The following is a 21,851-nucleotide window of genomic DNA, read 5'->3' on the forward strand; positions in this document are numbered from 1 at the left end:
TTTAAGACGGTCCTTAAAATCTACCTCTTTGACCAAGCTTTTGGTCATCTGTCAAATTTTTGTTTGACCACGCTCCTGTGAAGCACCTTGTGACATTTTACTGTGTTAAAGAGGCTATATAAATGCAAGTTGTTGTTGTTATGCAATAATGTGAAAAATTATATTGAAAAATGCTGTTTTGTATTCATAACATGGTATTAGTTAGTTTAGCCTGTTTAAAAGTATGGGTAAGGAAATCAATACCCTAGACTCTACAATTCCAGTGAAGTGTTGAGTCCAGTTTTTGAGTCTGCCTTATCCTTCTTACACTAGATTACTTCAGTTGTCATTATCACACTCAAGGACAAGTTCCAACTCCTCATAGCTTCAAGGTTATCTATCCTAGCCTTAAGATCTAGGTAGGCTTTTAGTAACATGCCCAGTATAACCAAATAGAAAACCCAGTCTGTTTTTTTAGGATTTACCTCATCTTCAATGAGCAAATAGAGTATTACACTTCGAAACACATTTTAAGTTTAAAACCACTAAGCGATTCTGTTTAACAAAAGATGAAAGAAAATTAAGTAACAGTCATGTAATAGACATTGTGGGGTAGATTTTTAACTTGCCACCCGGACATAAAACTAGCATTGCTGATCAGCCACCCCTTCCAGGAACTGCTCCATTTCATTTCCGTTGATTTCAATGGAAATTGAAAATCGGGCGGTTTCTAAAATGGGTAGACAATCCACAACACTAGACGCCTGGACGCCAAGTTGAAAATCAAGCCCTCTGTTGTAAATATATAACTCTTATCTAATTCCTCAAGTGGACAATATAACATAAAGGATAGCAAAACAAAGTACTAGCTAGCACTTTGTAAATAATGTTTATATAATGTAGCGGCTCTTCATAAATTTCTTGCCCCTGCCGGAGTCTCTGCTCTAATCTAAACAGTCTCTTGGCAACTTCAAACTGGCTGGGTCCTTCTTTGAAAGATATTTTCAAACTGATTTCGATTTTGATTTCAAAAGAACATCTCTTTTTATATCCGGTGAAAGAATTACCAGGAATTCTTAATATCTGATCACTTAAATTTTAAAAAGGTGTTTTCTGCCCAATACAAATTGTTATAGTTTGAATTATTCTCCTCTCAAACCTATAACCTACGAAACTTGCAACATGGTATCAGTACAAGGCGTGGTCCAAGATTCCTGCTCAAGTGGCTATTAAAATACATAAGGAGTTTGACTGCATTTAAAGAGATAGCTACCAAACCAAAATTAGACAAAAATACTTCATTTTCATCACGAGAACTACATGCTTTAAAATGTCCAGTTTTGTCTTTTCTCATTTTATTTTCTTCTTCCAAGTTGACCCCTGAACGTCTTGATCAGATAACTGTATTTTAATTCAATGAATTCTATGCAATATAATCCATTTTTTGGATTTTGTTCTTTTTTGATCAGGGTATAGAATAAGAATGCTGGGTAATAATAAAAAAAAGAGACACCAGTATCAGTATCCGAGTGGCTGGGCACAGTTTTGATTCCAGACTCTGTTGAATTTCCAATCTCAGCTGCTCTCCTACGGGAGGCTTCTAGTTGAGGCCAAACATACACCACAGAGAAGAGAAATTGAAGGGAGAATAAAGGAGGGCTTTATAAATAGAGGCATATAGAGTACAAAAGCAAGGAAGTTATGATGAACCTTTATAAAAGACTGGTTTGGCCACAACTGGAGTATTATGTCCAATTCTGGGCATTTTAGGAAAGAGGTGAAGGCCTTAGAGAGGGTGCAGAAGAGATTTTCTAGAATGGTTCCAGGGATGAAGGACTTCAGTTACATGGATAGACTGGAGAAGCTGGGGTTGTTCTCCTTCGAGCAGAGAAGGTTGAGAGGAGATTTGATAGAGATATTCAAAATCGTGAAGGGTCTAGACAGAGTAGATAGAGAGAAACTGTTCCCATTGGCAGAAGGGTCAAGAACCAGAGGACATAGATTTGAGGTGATTGGCAAAAGAACCAAAGGCGACATGAGGAAAAACTTTTTTATACAGCAAGTGGTTATCATCTGGAATGCACTGCCCGAGGGGGTGGCGGAGGCAGATTCAATCATCGCTTTCAAAAGGGAATTGGATAAGTACTTGAAGGGAAAAAATTTGCAGGGCTATGGGGAAAGGGCGGGGGAGTGGGACTAGCTGGATTGCTCTTGCAGAGAGCTGGCATGGACTTAATGGGCCAAATGGCTGCCTTCCGTGCTATAACCATTCTATGATTCTAATAGTCATCAAACACTGGACGAGGAATATGATTTGTGAAAGTTTGGGAGCACATTGCTCACTCGCCATTGTTTGCTGAGCCAATTTAAGCTGTGGCAACTTGACTGGTGCATAAATTATTTTAATATTGGAAAAAGACACATACTAGATTTTTTTGCCCTTTATGGTCAATAGTGGAAACTGCCACAGTTCTAAGACTTCACAAGAGGAAAACATGGGAAGCAATAAGAGAGTAAGAGACCCGTAAAAATATATTTTGTGAGTCATGCATTTTTCTCGAAGCCATTTTACGGTAGATTACTTTTTTTTTTACAAAAACAGCCTGTTCAAGTGGATGTAAAAGACCCCATGTCACTACTCAAAGAAGAGCAGGAGAATGCTCCCGGTGTCCTGGCCAACATTTATTCCTCAATCAACACCACCTAGAAAAATAAAGTGGTCATTAGTCTCATTTGCTGTTTGTGGGACCTTGCTGTGCACAAATTGGCTACCACCACGTTTGCCTACATAACACAGTGACTACACATTAAAAGTAATTCATTGGCTATGAAGAACTTTGGGGCATCTTGAGTTGTTGTATAAATGCACGCTCTTAATTCAGTAGGATGCAGTATCCTCCCTCTCTTTCCCCCCCCCCCCAACTGCTTGTGAACAGTGAGACAATGTTTTGTTGTCCGCACTGTCATGAATCATATGGTACAGTTATACAAAATACATTATAATGCAGCTTTTAGTTCAAACTGATGCTGAAATTAGCATCTTTAGTATTGTGTTGGGAGTGGTTTAGCTGAGAAATACATAGGTCAATTAAAGGGCCTTCCATTTCGTTGATTTTATTTTTAAATCTAACGTATCAACAACAACTTGCACTTACATAGTGCCTTTAACATAGTAAAATGTCCCAAGGCGCTTCACAGGAGCGCTATCAAACAAAATTTGACACCGAGCATATAAGGAGGTATTAGGACAGGTGACCAAAAGCTTGGTCAAAGAGGTAGGTTTTAAGGAGCATCTTAAGGAGGAGAGAGAGGTGGAGAGGTTTAGGGAGAGAATTCCAGAGGTTAGGGCCTAGGCAGCTGAAGGCCGCCAATGGTGAAACAATTAAAATCAGGGATGCGCAAGAGGCAAAAATTGGAGGAGCGCAGAGATCTCGGAGGGTTGTAGGGCTGAAGGAGGTTACAGAGATAGGGAGTGGCGAGGCTATGGAGGGATTTGAAAACAAGGATGAGAATTTTAAAATCTAGGCCTTCCCTGACCGGGAGCCAATGTAGGTCAGTGAGCACAGGGGTGATGGGAGAATGGGACTTGGTGCGAGTTAGGATATGGGCAGCAGTGTTTTGGATGAGCTCAAGTTTATGGAGGGTGGAAGATGTGGGGCCAACCAGGAGAGTAGTGGAATAGTTCAGTCTGGAGGTAACAAAGGTAATATCACATTAAATGTAAAATATGTATTTTTCAGTAGGCCTAGCGATTGGTGGGTCGCAGGATAGTAAGGTGTGCCAAAATATGCAAAGTGTTCTCTCTGGCACCTGTTCAGAAAGAATGGTACCATGGTTTCAAGATTAGACTGTGTTACAAGGTGTACCGATGTTACTGGATGAGTTTGCAAACTGAGAAGTTATTTCTGATAGGGTCCTGGAGCTATTTGCATTCCCAGTCTTTAAAGAAGTTGTGTATGATCTCAGATTTCACAGATTATTCTTCAAGGATTGCAACATTCAGAACAGCTGTTAATGCATAAACAATTACTAGCTGTTCTTGATGGATTAAGCCTTGAACACTGATAAAGAACAAGAGCAAAGTTAATATTTTTTTTACAAAATAAAATGGTGTTTTAATTTAAGGTACTTTATACACTTTTCTAAATGGATTTTGTAATGGTATCAGACATCTTATTAGTCACTGCTGATAACTGCTAACACAACTCACTTTCAACTTGATCACTTGGAAGTTGAGTCTTTCATTTGTAAACATAATGCTGTAAGTTATTTCAGATTCTCCATTGCATTTCTTCTCAATATTAATGCCTACATTAATTTATGCTACATTTCTCCTTCATTTTGTCAGAGCCACTGAGAAGATTCTAGCCAGAGCACGGCAGCTAGTGGATGTGAAGAAGGAGGATGGGTTTGCAGCCCTCCATCTCGCTGCCCTCAACAACCACAAAGAAGTAGCTGAAGTGCTGATTAAAGAGGTAGAAATCTTGCTTAATTTAATGATCTTTTAAGGAGTACATGATTGTTTAACCCTTTAGAGCACTGAAATTTTTTAAGTATTCAAATACACACATCTGAACTTTGATATCTGCAAAAATAATATTTTTGCACATTTCTAATGCTTAATATTATGAAGTAGGATTAGAGAAATGTGCCTAACCAAAGATTGTTTCTTTATTCAAAACATTATTGGAATAAAACAAATAATGTTGGGAACTAGGCGCAATAAATACTACTGGTGACTTAATTTAAGTGCTGAGCTCTGATTTTTCTTAAGTAATGTGCGCAGTAATGTTAAGATTCAAATATGCATTTTTGAGAGGTATAACTAAAGACAAGTGTTATATTCACCAGATCTTCTGTTCATTTCTATAGGGTTGGGTTCTTGTATATGTAATCCTAATTCTCTGTTAGCAAATTCCTCACAATATCTTGATGCTCTTCATGCAAATTATTACCAGGTTCTAATTTTGTCTCTAATGTTCCTTCTGAGTCTTTTTCTATGTCTCTGTGCTAATTCAATTCCACTTACTATACACGAATGCTCACCTTTTTTTTGAAAGAATTACACCTATCGGTATTAAATTTCTTTGTCATGTATCGGTGAGTTGCACACCTTTAATAAATCTTTTGCTTTTCCTCTATCTTTGCGTTCTTCCTATTTTTGTGTCATACTATCATAGTATGTTACAGCACAGGAGAAGGCCATTCGGTTCATCGTGCCGGTGCCAGCTCTTTGAAAGAGCTATCCAATTAGTCCCACTCCCCTGCTCTTTCCCCATAGCCCTGTAAGTTTTTTCCCCAAAATTTTCTGTGAATTTGAGCAGCTTATAATAAGTTTCAGTATCCAGATAATTTATTTTGGTTAGATAAACAAGGGTCCACTTATCACCCTCCCCCCGCCCAAACCCGGGACCATTCTGACATTACTTCTCGCAATTAATCTTCAGCTGCTTTATATTGCAGCCAGGATCTTGGGTGAGCGAGCTAACAGTGCAGGCTGCTGCCCTAGAGCAGCATGATTACTGACTCCAAGATAACCCCAAGAATTCTCATAACTTTTAACTTAGTCTTTGGTTTTAACCAAATGCTGCTATATCAGTATATTTGCAGGAGAAAAAAAAAGCCTCGTTCTGAATGAGTTAAAAGATATTTTCTTCAGGATTGTTTTGTTTGGGACTAAAGACTATTCTTTTCCGAGAGTTTATTAACAACATGAAATGAATTGCAGGCGCAGCCAGAATCATCCATTTGACTTTGTCATATTTTCCATTCAGCTGTAGACACAATTTTGTCCAAATGAATGTATCTTAAGCGTGCTTTATTTAACAAACAGGACATTGCACAACAGCACGGTCTGAATGTTTGAATATCAGGACACTGTACGTTAATCAGATGTCACATGATGTTAATAATCCAAAGTATTTCCAAAGATTATCCAAGCCACAAGTTGTTTTCTAGACAAACTGTTGACTCACAATGTTCTTAATTACAAGGCCAGACCTTCATGTTCTTAAAGATTATATGTTCTCATTCAGAAAATGTATTTGTTGTGTTTGATTATTTGAATGGGTATAGTTATATTTAATAATATTCACACAATAAATGTTAATTGAAGGCTATTGCAATGGCAGCTGCTAAGTTTCCTTTTTGAAGTGCAGCCATAACATAATTATTCACTGTTTCTATACTTCATCTGGTAATAAAGATATGCCTTTTTATAAGGTAATTTCACCTACTTACTGCAAATGCAGGTATGTGGATGTGGGTAGGAGGGCACAGTGCACCTCCTGGGCACTGTAGTCTGACTGGCATCTGCCTGTAGGTCCTCAGCTTGGAGGATTTCCATTGGGAAACCCATTGATTTCAGTAGTGGTGCTGGGGACAAAAAAAAATGAAGTACAACTGACACAAAGGCTGATTTTTTTTTTTATTCGTTCATGGGATGTGGGTGTCATGGCGAGGCTAGCATTTATTGCCCATCCCTAATTGTCCTTGAGAAGGTGGTGGTGAGCCGCCGCCTTGAACCGCTGCAGTCAGTGTGGTGAAGGTTCTCCCATAGTGCTGTTAGGAAGGGAGTTCCAGGTTTTTGATCCAGCGATGATGAAGGAACGGCGATATATTTCCAAGTCGGGATGCTGTGTGACTTGGAGGGGAACGTGCAGATGGTGTTGTTCCCATGTGCCTGCTGCCCTTGTCCTTCTAGGTGGTAGAGGTCGCGGGTTTGGGAAGTGATGTCGAAGAAGCCTTGGCGAGTTGCTGCAGTGCATCCTGTAGATGGTACACGCTGCAGCCACAGTGCGCAGGTGGTGAAAGGAGTGAATGTTTAGGGTGATGGATGGGGTGCCAGTCAAGTGGGCTGCTTTGTCCTGGATGGTGTTGAGCTTCTTGAGTGTTGTTGGAGCTGCACTCATCCAGGCAAGTGGAGAGTATTCCATCACACTCCTGACGTGTGCCTTGTAGATCGTGGAAAGGCTTTGGGGAGTCAGGAGGTGAGTCACTCGCTGCAGAATACCCAGCCTCTGACCTGCTCTTGTAGCCACAGTATTTAAGTAACTGGTCCAGTTAAGTTTCTGATCAATGGTGACCCCCCAGGATGTTGATGGTGGGGGATTCGGCGATGGTAATGCCGTTGAATGTCAAGGGGAGGTGGTTAGACTCTCTCTTGTTGGAGATGATGTGGAGATGCCGGTGATGGACTGGGGTTGACAATTGTAAACAATTTTACAACACCAAGTTATAGTCCAGCAATTTTATTTTAAATTCACAAGCCTCCGAAAGCTTGTGAATTTAAAATAAAATTGCTGGACTATAACTTGGTGTTGTAAAATTGTTTACAATTGTTGGAGAGGGTCATTGCCTGGCACTTGTCTGGCGCGAATGTTACTTGCCACCTATCAGCCCAAGCCTGGATGTTGTCAGGTCTTGCTGCATACGGGCATGGACTGCTTCATTATCTGAGGGGTTGCAAATGGAACTGAACACTGTGCAATCATCAGCAAACATCCCCATTTCTGACCTTATGATGGAGGGAAGGTCATTGATGAAGCAGCTGAAGATGGTTGTGCCTAGGACAGTGCCCTGAGGAACTCCTGCAGCAATGTCCTGGGGCTGAGATGATTGGCCTCCAACAACCACTACCATCTTCTTTTGTGCTAGGTATGACTCCAACCACTGGAGAGTTTTCCCCCTGATTCCCATTGACTTTAATTTTACTAGGGCTCCTTGGTGCCACACTCGGTCAAATGCTGCCTTGATATCAAGGGCAATCACTCTCACCTCACCTCTGGAATTCAGCTCTTTTGTCCATGTTTGGACCAAGGCTGTAATGAGGTCTGGAGCCGAGTGGTCCTGGCGGAACCCAAACTGAGCATTGGTGAGCAGGTTATTGGTGAGTAAGTGCCGCTTGATAGCACTGTTGACAACACCTTCCATCACTTTGCTGATGATTGAGAGTAGGCTGATGGGGTGTTAATTGTCCGGATTGGATTTGTCCTGCTTTTTGTGGACAGGACATACCTGGGCAATTTTCCACATTGTCGGGTAGATGCCAGTGTTGTAGCTGTACTGGAACAGTTTGGCTAGAGGTGCGGCTAGTTCTGGAGCACAAGTCTTCAGCACTACAGGCGGGATGTTGTAGGGGCCCATAGCCTTTGCTGTATCCAGTGCACTCAGCAGTTTCTTGATATCACGTGGAGTGAATCGAATTGGCTGAAGACTGGCTTCTGTGATGGTGGGGATATCGGGAGGAGGCTGAGATGGATCATCCACTCGACACTTCTTGCTGAAGATGGTTGCAAACGCTTCAGCCTTGTCATTTACACTCACGTGCTGGACTCCGCCATCATTGAGGATGGAGATGTTTCAGAGCCTCCTCCTCCTGTTAGTTTTTTAATTGTCCGCCACCATTCACGACTGTATGTGGCAGGACTGCAGAGCTTTGATCTGATCCGCTGGTTGTGGAATCGCTTAGTTCTTTCTATAGCATGTTGCATCTGCTGTTTAGCATGCATATAGTCCTGAGTTGTAACTTCACCAGATTGGCACCTCATTTTTAGGTACACCTGGTACTGTTCCTGGCATGCTCTTCTACACTCCTCATTGAACCAGGGTTGATCCCCTGGCTTGTTGGTAATGGTAGAGTGAGGAATATGCTGGGCCATGATGTTACAGATTGTGTTGGAATACAATCCTGCCGCTGCTGATGACCCACAGCGCCTCATGGATGCCCAGTTTTGAGCTGCTAGATCTGTTCTGAATTTATCCCGTTTAGCACGGTGATAGTGCCACACAACACATGGGATGGTGTCCTCAGTGCGAAGACGGGATGAAATCCTAAGTGTCAGCAAGAAAACCTTTAAATGATCTCCCACGTGAGTTTACTGCACTTAGGAACTGTGGATGCTGGCTTTCCTGGGGGTGGGTTAGACTTGGTGACCTGTATTGCCTGCACAGTAGGATTTAGCACGCAAGACATTCCCGACTCTAAAATATACTGGAGCTGAAAATAAGCGGAAATCAGTTGGAACTGATTTCCATCTAATTTAGCACTCCGTCACGCCTGATCGGCATCAGTTTGTGGGGAGTCAATGAGATGAAAACCATCCACATCATCTATTTGTTGCACTTGAACTGGAAAAGCTCAATGCTTTTAATTTATAGAGTGCAAGTGTGTGTCTTTGATCAGCCTTGTCTATGTGAGCATGGGCCTCTTATGTTAAAGTATGTGCTTCAAAACTATACATTGCCAGATGTTTCAAATAATTGTAATCTGCTGGATTTATCAAGTGTTTTTTTTCAGGAAATGGCTATAAATGACTGAAAGCCCAGGGTAGTAATTGTGACAAGGTGCCTGTGTTCCTTTTCCAGCTTGTTTACTTTTGCACAAAGTCTAATGGTAGTGTATCATTGTAAAGCACCACCCTAGGGGGGGTCTGCTGGGAGGAAAGGAGGAAATCACAACACTACTGTAGAATTTGCTGTTTTATGCCCATGTTTCAAAATGATCTCTGAAACAGTGGACTGTAAATTGATAGTTTCTTCTGCTATGATGATAACGCATGAGTTGAGCAATTTTGATAAACACTTTAGATTCAGAAGGACCTAAACTTAAATTTTCCACATTTGGGGCTAGGTTTCCCTCATGGGGCTTCCGCCTGCCACCCCGACCTTGATCCCATTGAAGCCATTGTTTTTGGGCCCCACCACAAACTCCGTTCCCTCACCACTGATTTAATCCCCCTCCCTAGCCACTGTGTCAGGCTGAACCAGACTGTTTGCAACCTTGGCGTCCTATTTGACTCCTAGCTGAGCATCCAACCCCATATCCCCTCCATCACCAAAACTGTCTATTTCCATCTCCGTAACACCGCCCGTCTCAGCACGTCTGCTGCTGAAATCCGCAACCATCCTTTTGTTACCTCCAGATTCAACTATTCTTATTGCTCTCCTGGCTGGTTTCCCATCTTCCACCCTTCACCCCTGTGCTCACAGACTTACATTGGCTCCCGGTCAACCAACATCTCTATTTTAAAATTCTCATCCTTGTGTTCAAATCACTCCATGGCTTCGCTCCTCCCTATCTGTATAACCTACTCCAGCTCTACAACACTCCAAGAACACTGCATTTCTCCAACTTTGGCTTCTTGTGCAACCCCCACACCCTTGACCCCACCATTGGCAGCCATACCTTCAGCCGTCTGGACTCTAACCTCTGAATTCCCTCCCTAAACCTCTCTGTCTCTCCGCCTTGTTCAAAATTGGATAGCCAGGTGGTGAAGGATAGAATACCAGAGCCTGGTCTTCGGTTGCTTCCAAGCCTTTATTCACGGAGATCAACGCCACTCACTCTAGATAAGCTCTCTTATAAATGGATGCAAGAGAGTCCCCAATTGATACATACCACCTGAATAGAATTAACACTAATTGACGTAAATCACATGGATACAATTAACACACACCTGGCTCCTCCGTTAAGACCCTCCTTAAAACTTACCTCTGTGATTAAGTTTTTAGTCACCTGCCCTAATATCTCCTTTGGCTCAGTGTTAATTTTCATCTGATTGCACTCCTGTGAAGTGCCACAGAAACCAGTGACACCTATGCACTACGCTTCCCTATTTACTTTTTTTCCTGTTGCTATTCATAATCAAGGCCAGAGAGGCACAATTCTATTACTAAAAGGGAGGAAATCTGGCTGTATGCATTTAGTTTTAATTTGAGACCTGAAGAAAACTTACAAACCCCCAAAAATGTAGGTCTTTGGAAGTCACAGATTTTATATTAAAGAATGCCATACATAATAGGAGTACTGTGCATCTGACATTGACAGTATTGCACATCCATAAAGCCACCTTATATTACTCGCGATTACTCAGGAAATTGCTTACCTCCCCAGCAAAAAAAAACAAATATGCATAGGGGAAAACTGATGCAAATCAACAATAAACAAAAGATAAATCTAATATGTATTTTTGTTAAATCTTCTTACCTTTTTAAAATTCACTCCAATCTTTGGAGACCTCCAGCTTTGGACACTCAGAAATTTGCAGAATATTGTGTCAGCACATTCAAGCAGTATTTGCATAGTTGTTTGGTGAATGAAATGATTTGAGTGGTATAGGAGACAGAGTATAGTATGGTAAGTTTTTACCTTTGGGACTGTCCAAATGGACTACAATGATTTTCTGGTCCTATACATCTCTACGTTACAAACCACTTTTTGGTTTAAAGGGACAGGTTTGCTGTTTTTAGATATTTGTAATGTTTTTAGATATTTTGACAGTGATCATTTTCCTTTTAAATCCAAATCATTTCGTAATACATGAAATGCAAATTTCCAATATCGTGCCAACCAATGCTGACATGTAGAGACGTCTTTAATGTAAAATCTTATTTTTTAAACTCTTTCGTAATCAGCCTGGGCTTTCACTGTGTCCCATTATAACAAGCTCTCTGTATTGCTATGTTACAGATTTATATTGCGCTTTGTACAGTAAAGTGAAAAATTGTATAGACCAGACTTTCGTTTCTGATGTACTACTTCAATCCACATGCTGTCAGTTAGTTTCCAGAGGCCAGCACTGTTTTCAGCTGGCTACTGCTGTTAATCTTCTAAAGCTACTGCTTTCCTTCCTGAATACTGCTGCTACCGACCAGTACATCCCCTTACAAATATTTACAATTCATCAGCACCTTTCTGTTCCTTCTCCATATCAATTACCTCCCCCAGTCATAATTAAACCCCACTTACTCTTTTGCTAACGATTTCAGTCTACTTTCACCCATTTCAATCGGATCAGGCCTTCAGTGCACACAACTTCCATCGTTACTCATCGTGCAATAGCTGAATCCTACATCTTGATGCGAAAGGGGGTGGTGGGGCTAGAATGTGGGATTTGAAGCTTATTTAAGGGTGGAACGGACACCAAGCTTGTGCACCATTAGTTCTTTTGTGCCAAACACCTTTTCCCCCCTTCAATATCACTCCATTCTCTACAAAGTGTATCCCAGGCTTGAATACTGCTCCCAGAGGTCTTTCTCACATCTCTCTCACTCTCCTGGGCAGGATATAAGAAAAAGCTTATTACCTGATGAGTTTCTCACCTGCAGTCTACACCCTTCCTCTCCATCACAGTCTCTTCTTGTCTCTTGATATTTCATTCATATTACTATGGTCATTGCTCTTCTGGACTTTCTTTTCTTGGTCTTCACAAACTGTATGACCGCCTATGTGTTTTTCCTCTTCCCGGCATCCTCACTGTTTGAAATGCAACATAGTGTCTCTTAATCTAACTAATTTTTCCTCAGATTCGCGAAACTGTGGATCTCCTTATTTCTCTCATTCTTTCCTTTCTACTACGATCTATAGGCTTTTAAAACCAAGCTTGTGACGTTCAAAGACTGCTTCCTGATTAACTTCACCCTTTTTTTCTAACCTCTATTCTTACTTCAGACTTATTAGTTTTAAAACTATCCTGTAGTTTTGTGTTCAAAGTCTGGGTGAAATAGTCTGCTTACATCTTCACCATCTTTGCCTATCAGCATTTTAAATGGGAAGCTGGAACGTGGGACTTGAAATGCAGCTCAGGACAGAACAAGTTACCGAGTTTGTGCACCATCAGGTTCAGGCTAGTTATTAGTCCCAACATAGGAAATCAGCAACAAAGACATTACTGCATAGGTTATATATCGACAAAGACTGCATGACTGAAAAGTCTACCTCATCTTTTCCTGTCCACAGGGTCGGTGCGAGATTAACATTCGGAATAATCGGAACCAGACTCCTTTGCAGCTTTCAGTTACCCAGGGTCATGCTGACATGGTCCAGCTCTTGGTCACTGAAGGCTGTGATGTGAATGCAGAGGATGAAGATGGCGACACTGCTATGCATGTGGCACTCAGTCGCCAGCAGCTGGCAACCACCATGGCATCGAGGGAAGGCGAAGCAAGCTCTTTGTACACAAATGTACGTTTAAAAAGCCAAAATAGGAGAAACTCTATGTTGGTGCCTATAAAATGTATATATTTTAAAATGTTCTCACGCATATTATTATATCCCAATATGTAGTAACACAAAATATTTGAAATCTGTTTGACTATGTTAAACACAGAAAGCGTTTTCTGTCTGTTTGACTTGCTATAAAAAATAAATTGTATAATTGTTTCTGTGATACTGCTCTCCATACCATTCACATGATACCCTCGCTTTTCAGTATTATGACTCAAATTTTAGTTATTAAAAAAAATATATTTATTTGTTTTGCTCCATAGGAAATAATAGAGCATCTGATTGGGCTGCTACATTGCCCCCTATTTCTCTGCTCTCATTAACTTGTGAATGCAGTGAAATAAGATGGAAAATAATAAAATTAGATTACTTGCCATTACCAGCCACAGATTTAGATAGCACCTTTTTATAAATATTAATATTACAGATATTTAGTAACAATATTCTGCAATTTAGAAGGCACAACCACTGTGTTTTGTTTAAAACCTCATCTTTTACTTTTGTTTCTTTGTTCCTTAGTTGCAGACTTCTGGGTTATTGGGATCTGCAGACCTGAATGTGGGTGCTGCCATTGCCTGCTTCCTGGCCCAGGATGGGGCAGATGTTAACTACACTAACTACAAGGGCAAAACTCCACTCGATCTAGTTACAGATGGAAGGGTAATACAGATGGTCAAAAATTTTGCAGAGAAATTCAGGTAAAAAACAGTATCCAATAACCTAGTTATTTACTCCAAGATAATTATTTTTGTCTTGATTACACTCTGCCCTTAACACAGGCATTAAAATCAAACATTGCATTAACCACATTATACACCACGAGAGAGGGTAAAATATTGGGGAGAAAAAGGGAGGGTGAGCAATAAATGTGAGAGCATGGAAAATAAATGTTAGGCTGCCAACATTTATTGTCCAGGCTCACACATGAAGAATGGCCACTTGGGCAAGGTACAGATGATGCCCAACAGCTGGGGAACTATACCCAAGCATTAGTCAGCACTATTAGCAGAGAACATTAGTGGGAAAACACAAAAAAAATGTCAAGCTGATAATGTAATGGTTTTATTGATGGGAATAATTTTTTATGACAATCTGAAGAAATATTAATTTGTTAATGATATTTTAATTTAAAACTTCAGGTTTTTTTTCTCTGTCCTCTTTTAAAGTTTATTTTAATATGTATTAACTAATATGATAATAGAGAGGTTCCAGCCTCACAATTAGTTCATGTATCTGGTTAAACAAAATGTATTAATTTTACCATCAATCATGCAAGGCTGCACTGTTTCTGCCAGTGGTTTTGGGTTAGACAAGACTTGGGGCTTAATTAAATCTGAAAGTATTTTAAACTAGCTTGTTAGAATTGGCCTCCCTTCGAGCTTCCCTCCCCCCATTGCAGACTAGATAGTTGAGCTGAATCAGGAAGTTCTGCCCTTGTCGGACTCTAATATAGAATTGATTGGGGATATCTTTCAACTCTAGGTTCATCCTGCACTCAACTTATAGTAAATATTACTGCCACAATAATAGTGTTTGTGTGTATAAAATCTGTCATGGTGCTGGTCATAAGTCAGAGGATGCACTGCTTTATTACAATAACAACAACAACTTGCACTTATGTAGTGCCTTTAACGTAGTAAAAGACCATACCACATAAAGTCTTATTGTTCTCCTAAAATGCAGATATGTGTTCCTTTGAGGTTACAAAGTCTAATTGCTGTTAAGTAAGCACTGAGTGAGTTCATACAAATGTTTTTGAAACTGCAGACATCCTGCCTTTGCAATTTTGTGTTCCTGGAGAGTTATTTTGTTTCTTTATTCTTTTCTTCAATGTGTGACACAGAAAGCTGAGTGTCACACTTGAAGTGTGATGGGCAGGAAATGCACACCAAACAAATTGGTCTACATTTTCTGATTGTAACGCTGACAGTAGTCCTTTCATATTAATGGGCTACCCTCGGATTTACAATTGGAAAAACTAGACTATTGTTTTTAGTAATATTATTATGAGCAAATTTCCCATGGCGCTGCTCACAGTAAATCAGAGGATGCAATGTTTTGTAAGGATAGGAGTATTATACCATGTAATACACTGCATTATTTTTCTGTTAAAGGAAGGGTGTGTGTTTCTTTAAGGCTACAAAATCTAAAGATAAGTAAACAGTGGCTTGAGGTCATTCAAAGGTTAATTGCCATTCAAGCCCTTGGCTTGTTTGCAAGAAAATCAATTGAGAGGCAGACATTATAGTTGCAGTGCGTTGTGTTTATGGGGTTTCTCCTGTAGATTCCAAATGCTACGTTTATTTCTTTCTACTTTTTAAATGTAATATAGAAATTTTCATTGGTGTATGATGTCTGAAGTGTGACGGACATCTGAAGTATGAAGGACAAGACGTGTATGCATATGTAAAGCATTACATAAACATGTCTTCTGTTGGATGTTGTCATTTGTAAAGAATTGTCCCTTACTGGTGCAACACTCTCACTCCGCAGAGCTCAGAGGTTGAATTCCACAGTAGCTGAACATTCATATTAGCCAATTCTGAGCCATGCCACCAGGTGGAGTGCTCCAAAGTGGTGGGTACACTTGGCATTACCTTACGACTGGTCTTGGTATAACTTTCATCATCGTCCTGAAGCAGTTGTTGACTGGATGGCTATATCCTCCCTGACATGGTTGTGCAGTGCAAGCAGCCATATGGTGAACATAAGGGAGAATTGGCAGGAGTGAGGGATTTTGTTTCAAATTCTCTTAATAAAGGTCCTCAATCTTTCTGTTACTGTTTATTCCAGGGGATCACAGTTGCAGCCAACAGGAACAACAGTTCTGCGCCGAGTTCACACAACTCCAAATACTATGACAAATCTTGTACTGCCAGTATCAGCGGGTCCTGCTGAGTGCCTGGTGTGCTCTGAGCTGTCCCTACTAGTTCAATTTTCACCGTGTCAACACAGTGTAATATGTGAAGGTACAGTATGCAATTTCTAGCTGTGAATTACAAACAACTGTGTCTATTTAGATGTATTGTTGCTCACTAACAACACCTTTGTAGTAAGTTGAGTCTTTGTTTACAATGCAACTAAGCATTTAGCAGTCAAGGAGAATGGGGTCAATGCTCAGAACTAATTTTAACCATAATGGGCCCATTTTGCTAAAAATGGAGAGGAAAGTATATTTGTCTCCAATACTAATGAAATGGTACTGAAATTGCGGAAAGGTGTGACTGTCAAACACACAATTTGTAAGAATGGGATTTTGTTAACAGCATCTAAAAAGGAGCAGCCAATCACAGTCCCTGCAATAATACTTCAGTGTTTCTCTAGCAGCTACTTAACTGCTGTAAGTGATGAAAAATTTGATAATCCAGTTGTGGAGCGTGCAATTTGTTGGGGAAAGTGTCTTTACTCCAACAGACATAAAAGACAATGTAGCAACACGGTGCTGCAAGTAGTGGGAAGCATAATAATGGAGTCACACAAGTTTTCCAAAGAAGATGCAAAGTGTGACAGTACATGACAGAGTCAACATTGTCTCCTGTCCTCCGAGGACTTGGCTAGAACTCTAGAAAAAGATGGAGGACTTAAAGGAGAACCCAAAGGTAAGGCAGAAATATTACTTCATAGCAACAGCACAGGCCACACATGGACATGAAGGAAAGTAAGAGCTCTAAAAGTTATGTGCAAAGAAGTGTTTATTGGCACAGAGAAGTTTTTGGAAAGACGTAGCAAGTAAGATATTAAAAGTGAAATAGTATGGGTATGAAAATTCTATTATACGTTCTACAATAGGAGAGAGAATAGCAGAAAGGAACTTCAATGGGTGAAATCACCAGGTCTTAGTCTCTACAGTTCTTGTATTTTAAGGTGCAACTAAGATATTAAAGAAGGGTACAGTATGTATCAAGTGCAGGAGCCTGAAATCTTAAGGTGCTCACTTCATATGAGGGAGCTATATTTGATTTGTTGATCTGTTTTTCCCTCCTATTACAGGTTTTAGGCAGGACTTCTGCTTGACACTCTGACCCCAATGTGACCCTGCCCCAGCTTCCTGGGTCTATGCTCCCGGCAGCATCCCCACCAACAGGGATTGAGCTGAAACCTAAAACAAGCCCAGTTTTGGGGCCTGAGGACGGGGAAGGTGCCCACTACTGGGACTTCTCCCTCCAAAAGGGCCTTCAACAAGCTATCCACCACTGCCCCAAGGACTACCATCACCCCTCTCTTGATGGTCCTTAGGGTCAGCAGTATCCATGGGTTGCCATGCCCATTTACATGAGGCAAGGGAGTGATGAGGTTTTCAGCAGCCTTCCCTGCTGAAGAAAAGAGGAAAACCTAGTTCAGGGCAGGATTTAGAAGTAGTTCTTCCGACCCAATTTTCCTCCACTTCACTTCCCAATTTTGATTTCAGACAGTGTAGTGGAGAAAAATCCAGCCTATATTTTAGAAGATATTGGGACTATGGAGATTGGAGGAGAGGATAAACTAATGGTAACTACCAAATTAATCATTTACTGTATGATTTTCATGGTACATGTCCATAATTGCTAATAATGCACAAGCATATAATTGTGTATATAACAGTACAATACCCAAATAAATAAGTGTGCTTATTTACTCATAATGTACCGTCTACTCTCTTCACAGAGCAATGAGAATGCAGCAGACCACTATCCACACCCAAAAAGCAATGACACCTGAGGACCAACCATTACCACCCCCTTGAAGCAGGCAGCTGCATTAGAGAAGTAGATAGTGATGTTGGTGAGGGAGCACAGTGTGAGGTTCCATGCACTAGTGAGAAAGGGATAGCGTTGGTCCTGTTTGATGAGGGGCCAACAACGGCAGGACTGAATCAAACATGCTGAGTTCCCTACGGAGTTATTTGGTGTTTCAGACTGTAGTAGGCCCGCTAGGCTGGTACAGCTCTAGCAGGGCCGCACTTGTCCCCTTGCAAACAACGTTGGAAGCATAGAGGAATTCAGCATAAGAACATTAAGAACAGGAGTAGACCAGTCAGCCCCTCAATTAGATAATGGCTGATCTTCATCTCCACTCCATTTCCCGCCTTTGATCCATATCCCTTGATACCTTTACCTAACAAGAATCTATCAGTATCAGCCTTGAAAGCTCCAATTGTCCCACCATCCACAGCCTTTTGGGGGAGAGTTTTCCAAATGTTATTATCCTTTGTGTGAAAAAGTGCTTCCTGATTTCACTCCTGAATGAACTAGTCCGCATAAGTGATGTTGTGGAGCACTGCTTGTCTGCACTGCAGTCTGCTATTAAGCATGTGACAACACCAATGAAGACCTCAGTTAATCAGGCAGTAAGATTAGCAGTAGGAACAACTGTCCTGATATTGCATTCATGCCTGCCTTTAACTCATTTGGAGAATGTTTACAAGCAACCATAATTGAGATATTCTAAAACCTCACAGAAGGCTTTCTCTGTCTGAGCTCATACAGATCAGTGAGCATGGTGAGTAAATGGCCTTCTCCCCCCCCCCCCCCCCACCTCCCCCTTGTATATATGAAATAGCACAAGAATAATGGCAAATCTGTACCATCACATAGCCCTGCACAATAAGTGCAGCAACAGAGGCCTCTCTTACTGATGCATTTCCATCAGGATTAGTCACAGATACAGGCAGAGGGTCAACCTGTCCCCTACAGCTCGTCACTTGGTTGTTTAGCCATCTACTACTACTGCTCCCTCAATTGGACGAACAGTGGGGCACATCCACAACTAACACGAAGAAGCTCAGAACATGTGAACTACTAGCACTGCACAAATTAATAAACTTTTAATATGTCTTGCAATCTATCATTCCTTCATTGCACAGCGAATAAAGCATAAGTTGATTAAAAGACAAATTAACTAAACTGTAATTGTAAATATGTGAAAAATAATGGCTACTTACTAAGCTCACTGGAAGTTCTGGGCAGTGAGACCCTTGCACACGTGTCTCACTGCTTGTAGTAGCTGTTGTGCTGCTGGTTCTTACTGAGGTATGTAGTAGGAAGCATTATGTTACAGGTCTTCAGGTAGCTCCTTAATGGAGTGGTATAGGACAAAGTGGCTGACTTCTGAAATGTCCCCTGTGGCATGAAAGGTGATGGCAGTGGTGACTTTCGCTGCTACTGATGGTGCTTTGCATATGAGCCAGAGCCTTCCCGTGCAGTGCTGTTCTACCACGTTTGGATGGTGACTCTCTTGTAAACCTGCTGCCTGAGGTCGTGCCCACTGAGAGTCAAGCACCTCCTATATCATCTGCGTTCCCAAGCTCTTCTCTTCCTCCTCCTTCAATCTCAATCCTGCTACTGGCTTATATATCCATACCCTCAGGCAGGAGCCTCCTCTGTACTATTCCCTTCTCTCACGGCTTTGGTGATACTTCAAAATAATTTTCCTTGTTGAGTTCAGTAAGACAGAGTTGAGCTGAACTAAAATGCTCATTTTTGCATCATTATGACCTTTAATGAGGCCTTAGCTAATAAAATTGGCTATTTTTCTTACTTGCTGCTAGCCGCTCCTACCCTTTTTGAAGGTAGGAATGCTACGAGCAGCATTCGCCACAGATGAAATGCACCTGCTGGCACATTCATCCCAATAGTCCATTGCACTTGAGTTACATCTACTTTTTCACTAAAATTAGCAAACAATGGAACATCATGCTAACTGTTTTTTGCACAATGTGTAAACGCCAAACCTTATTTTATTTATGGAAGAGCCATCAATTCTTCGAGAGGATGTTAGTGTTTTGATACTGTTTCTATCACCGAATTGTATATTTGGCATACATAGAAATGGATTTTCATAGTAATATCTTCTTAAAGTAATGTCCCTTTAATAACATGAGTGGGAAGCAAGATACCACTTTAATGTGTTAACCCATCTGGTTTAAAAAAGTTCAACATATTTTTGTGAAACTGTTCAAAAGCACCCAGCATGCTAATCTCTGATGTATTTATAATTATATTCACACAGTGCATATATATATATATTTATATATCAACTTGACACTGACTGCAAGTTTTGATGGGCCTCAAAGCAGAAAGTCGAATTTTGGCAAAGGCTAATTTATAGACCTTTAGAACATTCACAAACATTTATGATGTAAATTTAGTGTGTGATGCTAAAACACTTAAAAAATAAGACATCATATTTTGTAATTGTTTTCTGGCATTCAGAACAAAGTTTGGTAAGAAGCCAGTCAATGGGCTGATTTTAAGTGCCTCTGCTTGGCATAGATGGGGTGGTAGCAACCTGAAAATGGCCTCTGGTCACTTACTGCCTCATTTACACTGGTGCTTTAGCTGTCGCCATCTTGAGTAGGGTCTTGAGAAGAGGAAACACTTTGTTTTTTTCCCATTGGCACTGACAATACCCACAGTGCGTTACAAGAAATTAAAATGAAGTGGAAGGTGCTAATTTCTGACTTATCTCTTATTTCATTCATAGAGTGTTCTGTAAGAATGAAGAAATGTATCAAATGCCAAGTGTCTATAACAAAGAAAATCAGACATGGTAATGTATTAACTACATTCTTTTTAAAGCACTGTTTGCAGCACAGGTTTTGCATATTTGGTTTAGATGCAGCCCAGAAAGAATAAGGTGTCTCTGGTTGAGTGTCACAATTGGAATAAACTTGGTCAATTCTATTCCAATGGCAAGGAACATTAAGTTGCTCTGAATATAGCCACTGACTCAACTGATTTGCAGTTTTTATGTAAAATTGGATGGAATCATGACATATCTTTCACAGGATGGATGGATTTAGCCATGGACTTTTCGTTGGTAATGGCTAACAGGATGTGGGTTTCTATGGAGTGTAACTGGTTTTCCACCCTTCCACCAAACATGATACACTCCACATCTGTGCAGTACTCCAAGTCTATCTGTGCAGTACTACATCTCCATCTCTAACTAGCAAGTCTCCCCTAATGAAAACAAATGCTTGAATATCAGTCAAGGCAAAGATTTAAAATGGCAAACTTCCAAGTTTGGGACCGCAATTTAAATTTAAATTCAGATTTTTTTAATGGATTTGCGGCAGTCAGCAAACTACTTTTTATTGTGTTCATCTTATTTTTCTTATTACTAGAGTATTTATGCAGTGACTAAGTTGCCCAAATTAGTAACAAATTAATTACACAGGTTTCCTTCACAAGCAGAATAAACATCCTTAAGAATGTTCTCTGCAGTTTTTTTTAAAAAAAAAGTTAAAACCATCATGTAGTAGTCGCGTTTGGCAACCTTTTTCATTGTGCAGTACAATACTATGAATTAGAACTCCAGAATGCTTAGTTGCAGTCATGGTTGCAATATGTATATCATATCATTATTTGGTGTAGTGGCAGGACTGTGAAGGAGGGTGAGGAAACCAGCTCATTAATACTGTATGGAGGGGAGGACTTATTATTCTATATTTTCTTTTGGTAGTTCCGTTAAATCAGGATATTGCATGGTATCAGTGGCTCATTCTCCTGTTTCTTCAGAAATGGCAACAAGGTCATTGTAGCAAGTCAATTGTAGAAATTATAGCAAGTGGGAAAAGCATACTCAATGTAAGAACAGGTGATGAACTGAATCAGTGAGTGGGAATCTGTTTTTTCTTACAAAGAGTGGTGGCAAGGTCATGTGAATTGAATCATCTTACTCGTTTATGGCAAAGAAGGAGATGGAGTCCTTTTAACTTGGATATATTCGGCCTGAAGACAGTGTTTATTTTATGGGCTTTATTAGGTTGAAATCATAATGCTTACTCGTAATTTCAATTTTTTTTTCCAAATTGGATGTTATTGCAAGATTTCAACTCTTTTTGTGGAGCTTCCAGCCAGAGCATTTTTAAATGTGGAATCTTAGG

The 21,851-nt window shown here is 40.4% G+C and overlaps 1 protein-coding gene across 3 annotated transcripts in view; it reads left to right on the plus strand.

The window, feature by feature from the left end:
- mib2 (MIB E3 ubiquitin protein ligase 2) overlaps window positions 1–21,851 on the plus strand; it is a 201,439-nt gene that overhangs the window by 175,191 nt on the left and 4,397 nt on the right. For all 3 annotated transcript variants that reach the window (XM_067970398.1, XM_067970397.1, XM_067970399.1), the window contains 5 exons: window positions 4,328–4,454; window positions 12,719–12,943; window positions 13,505–13,683; window positions 15,779–15,954; window positions 20,447–20,512. In XM_067970398.1, coding sequence (XP_067826499.1) covers window positions 4,328–4,454; window positions 12,719–12,943; window positions 13,505–13,683; window positions 15,779–15,954; window positions 20,447–20,512 — 773 coding nt within the window. The remainder of the gene's footprint in view (window positions 1–4,327; window positions 4,455–12,718; window positions 12,944–13,504; window positions 13,684–15,778; window positions 15,955–20,446; window positions 20,513–21,851) is intronic.

Source organism: Heptranchias perlo, chromosome 32 (assembly GCF_035084215.1).
Source record: "Heptranchias perlo isolate sHepPer1 chromosome 32, sHepPer1.hap1, whole genome shotgun sequence".
Taxonomy (NCBI): domain Eukaryota; kingdom Metazoa; phylum Chordata; class Chondrichthyes; order Hexanchiformes; family Hexanchidae; genus Heptranchias; species Heptranchias perlo.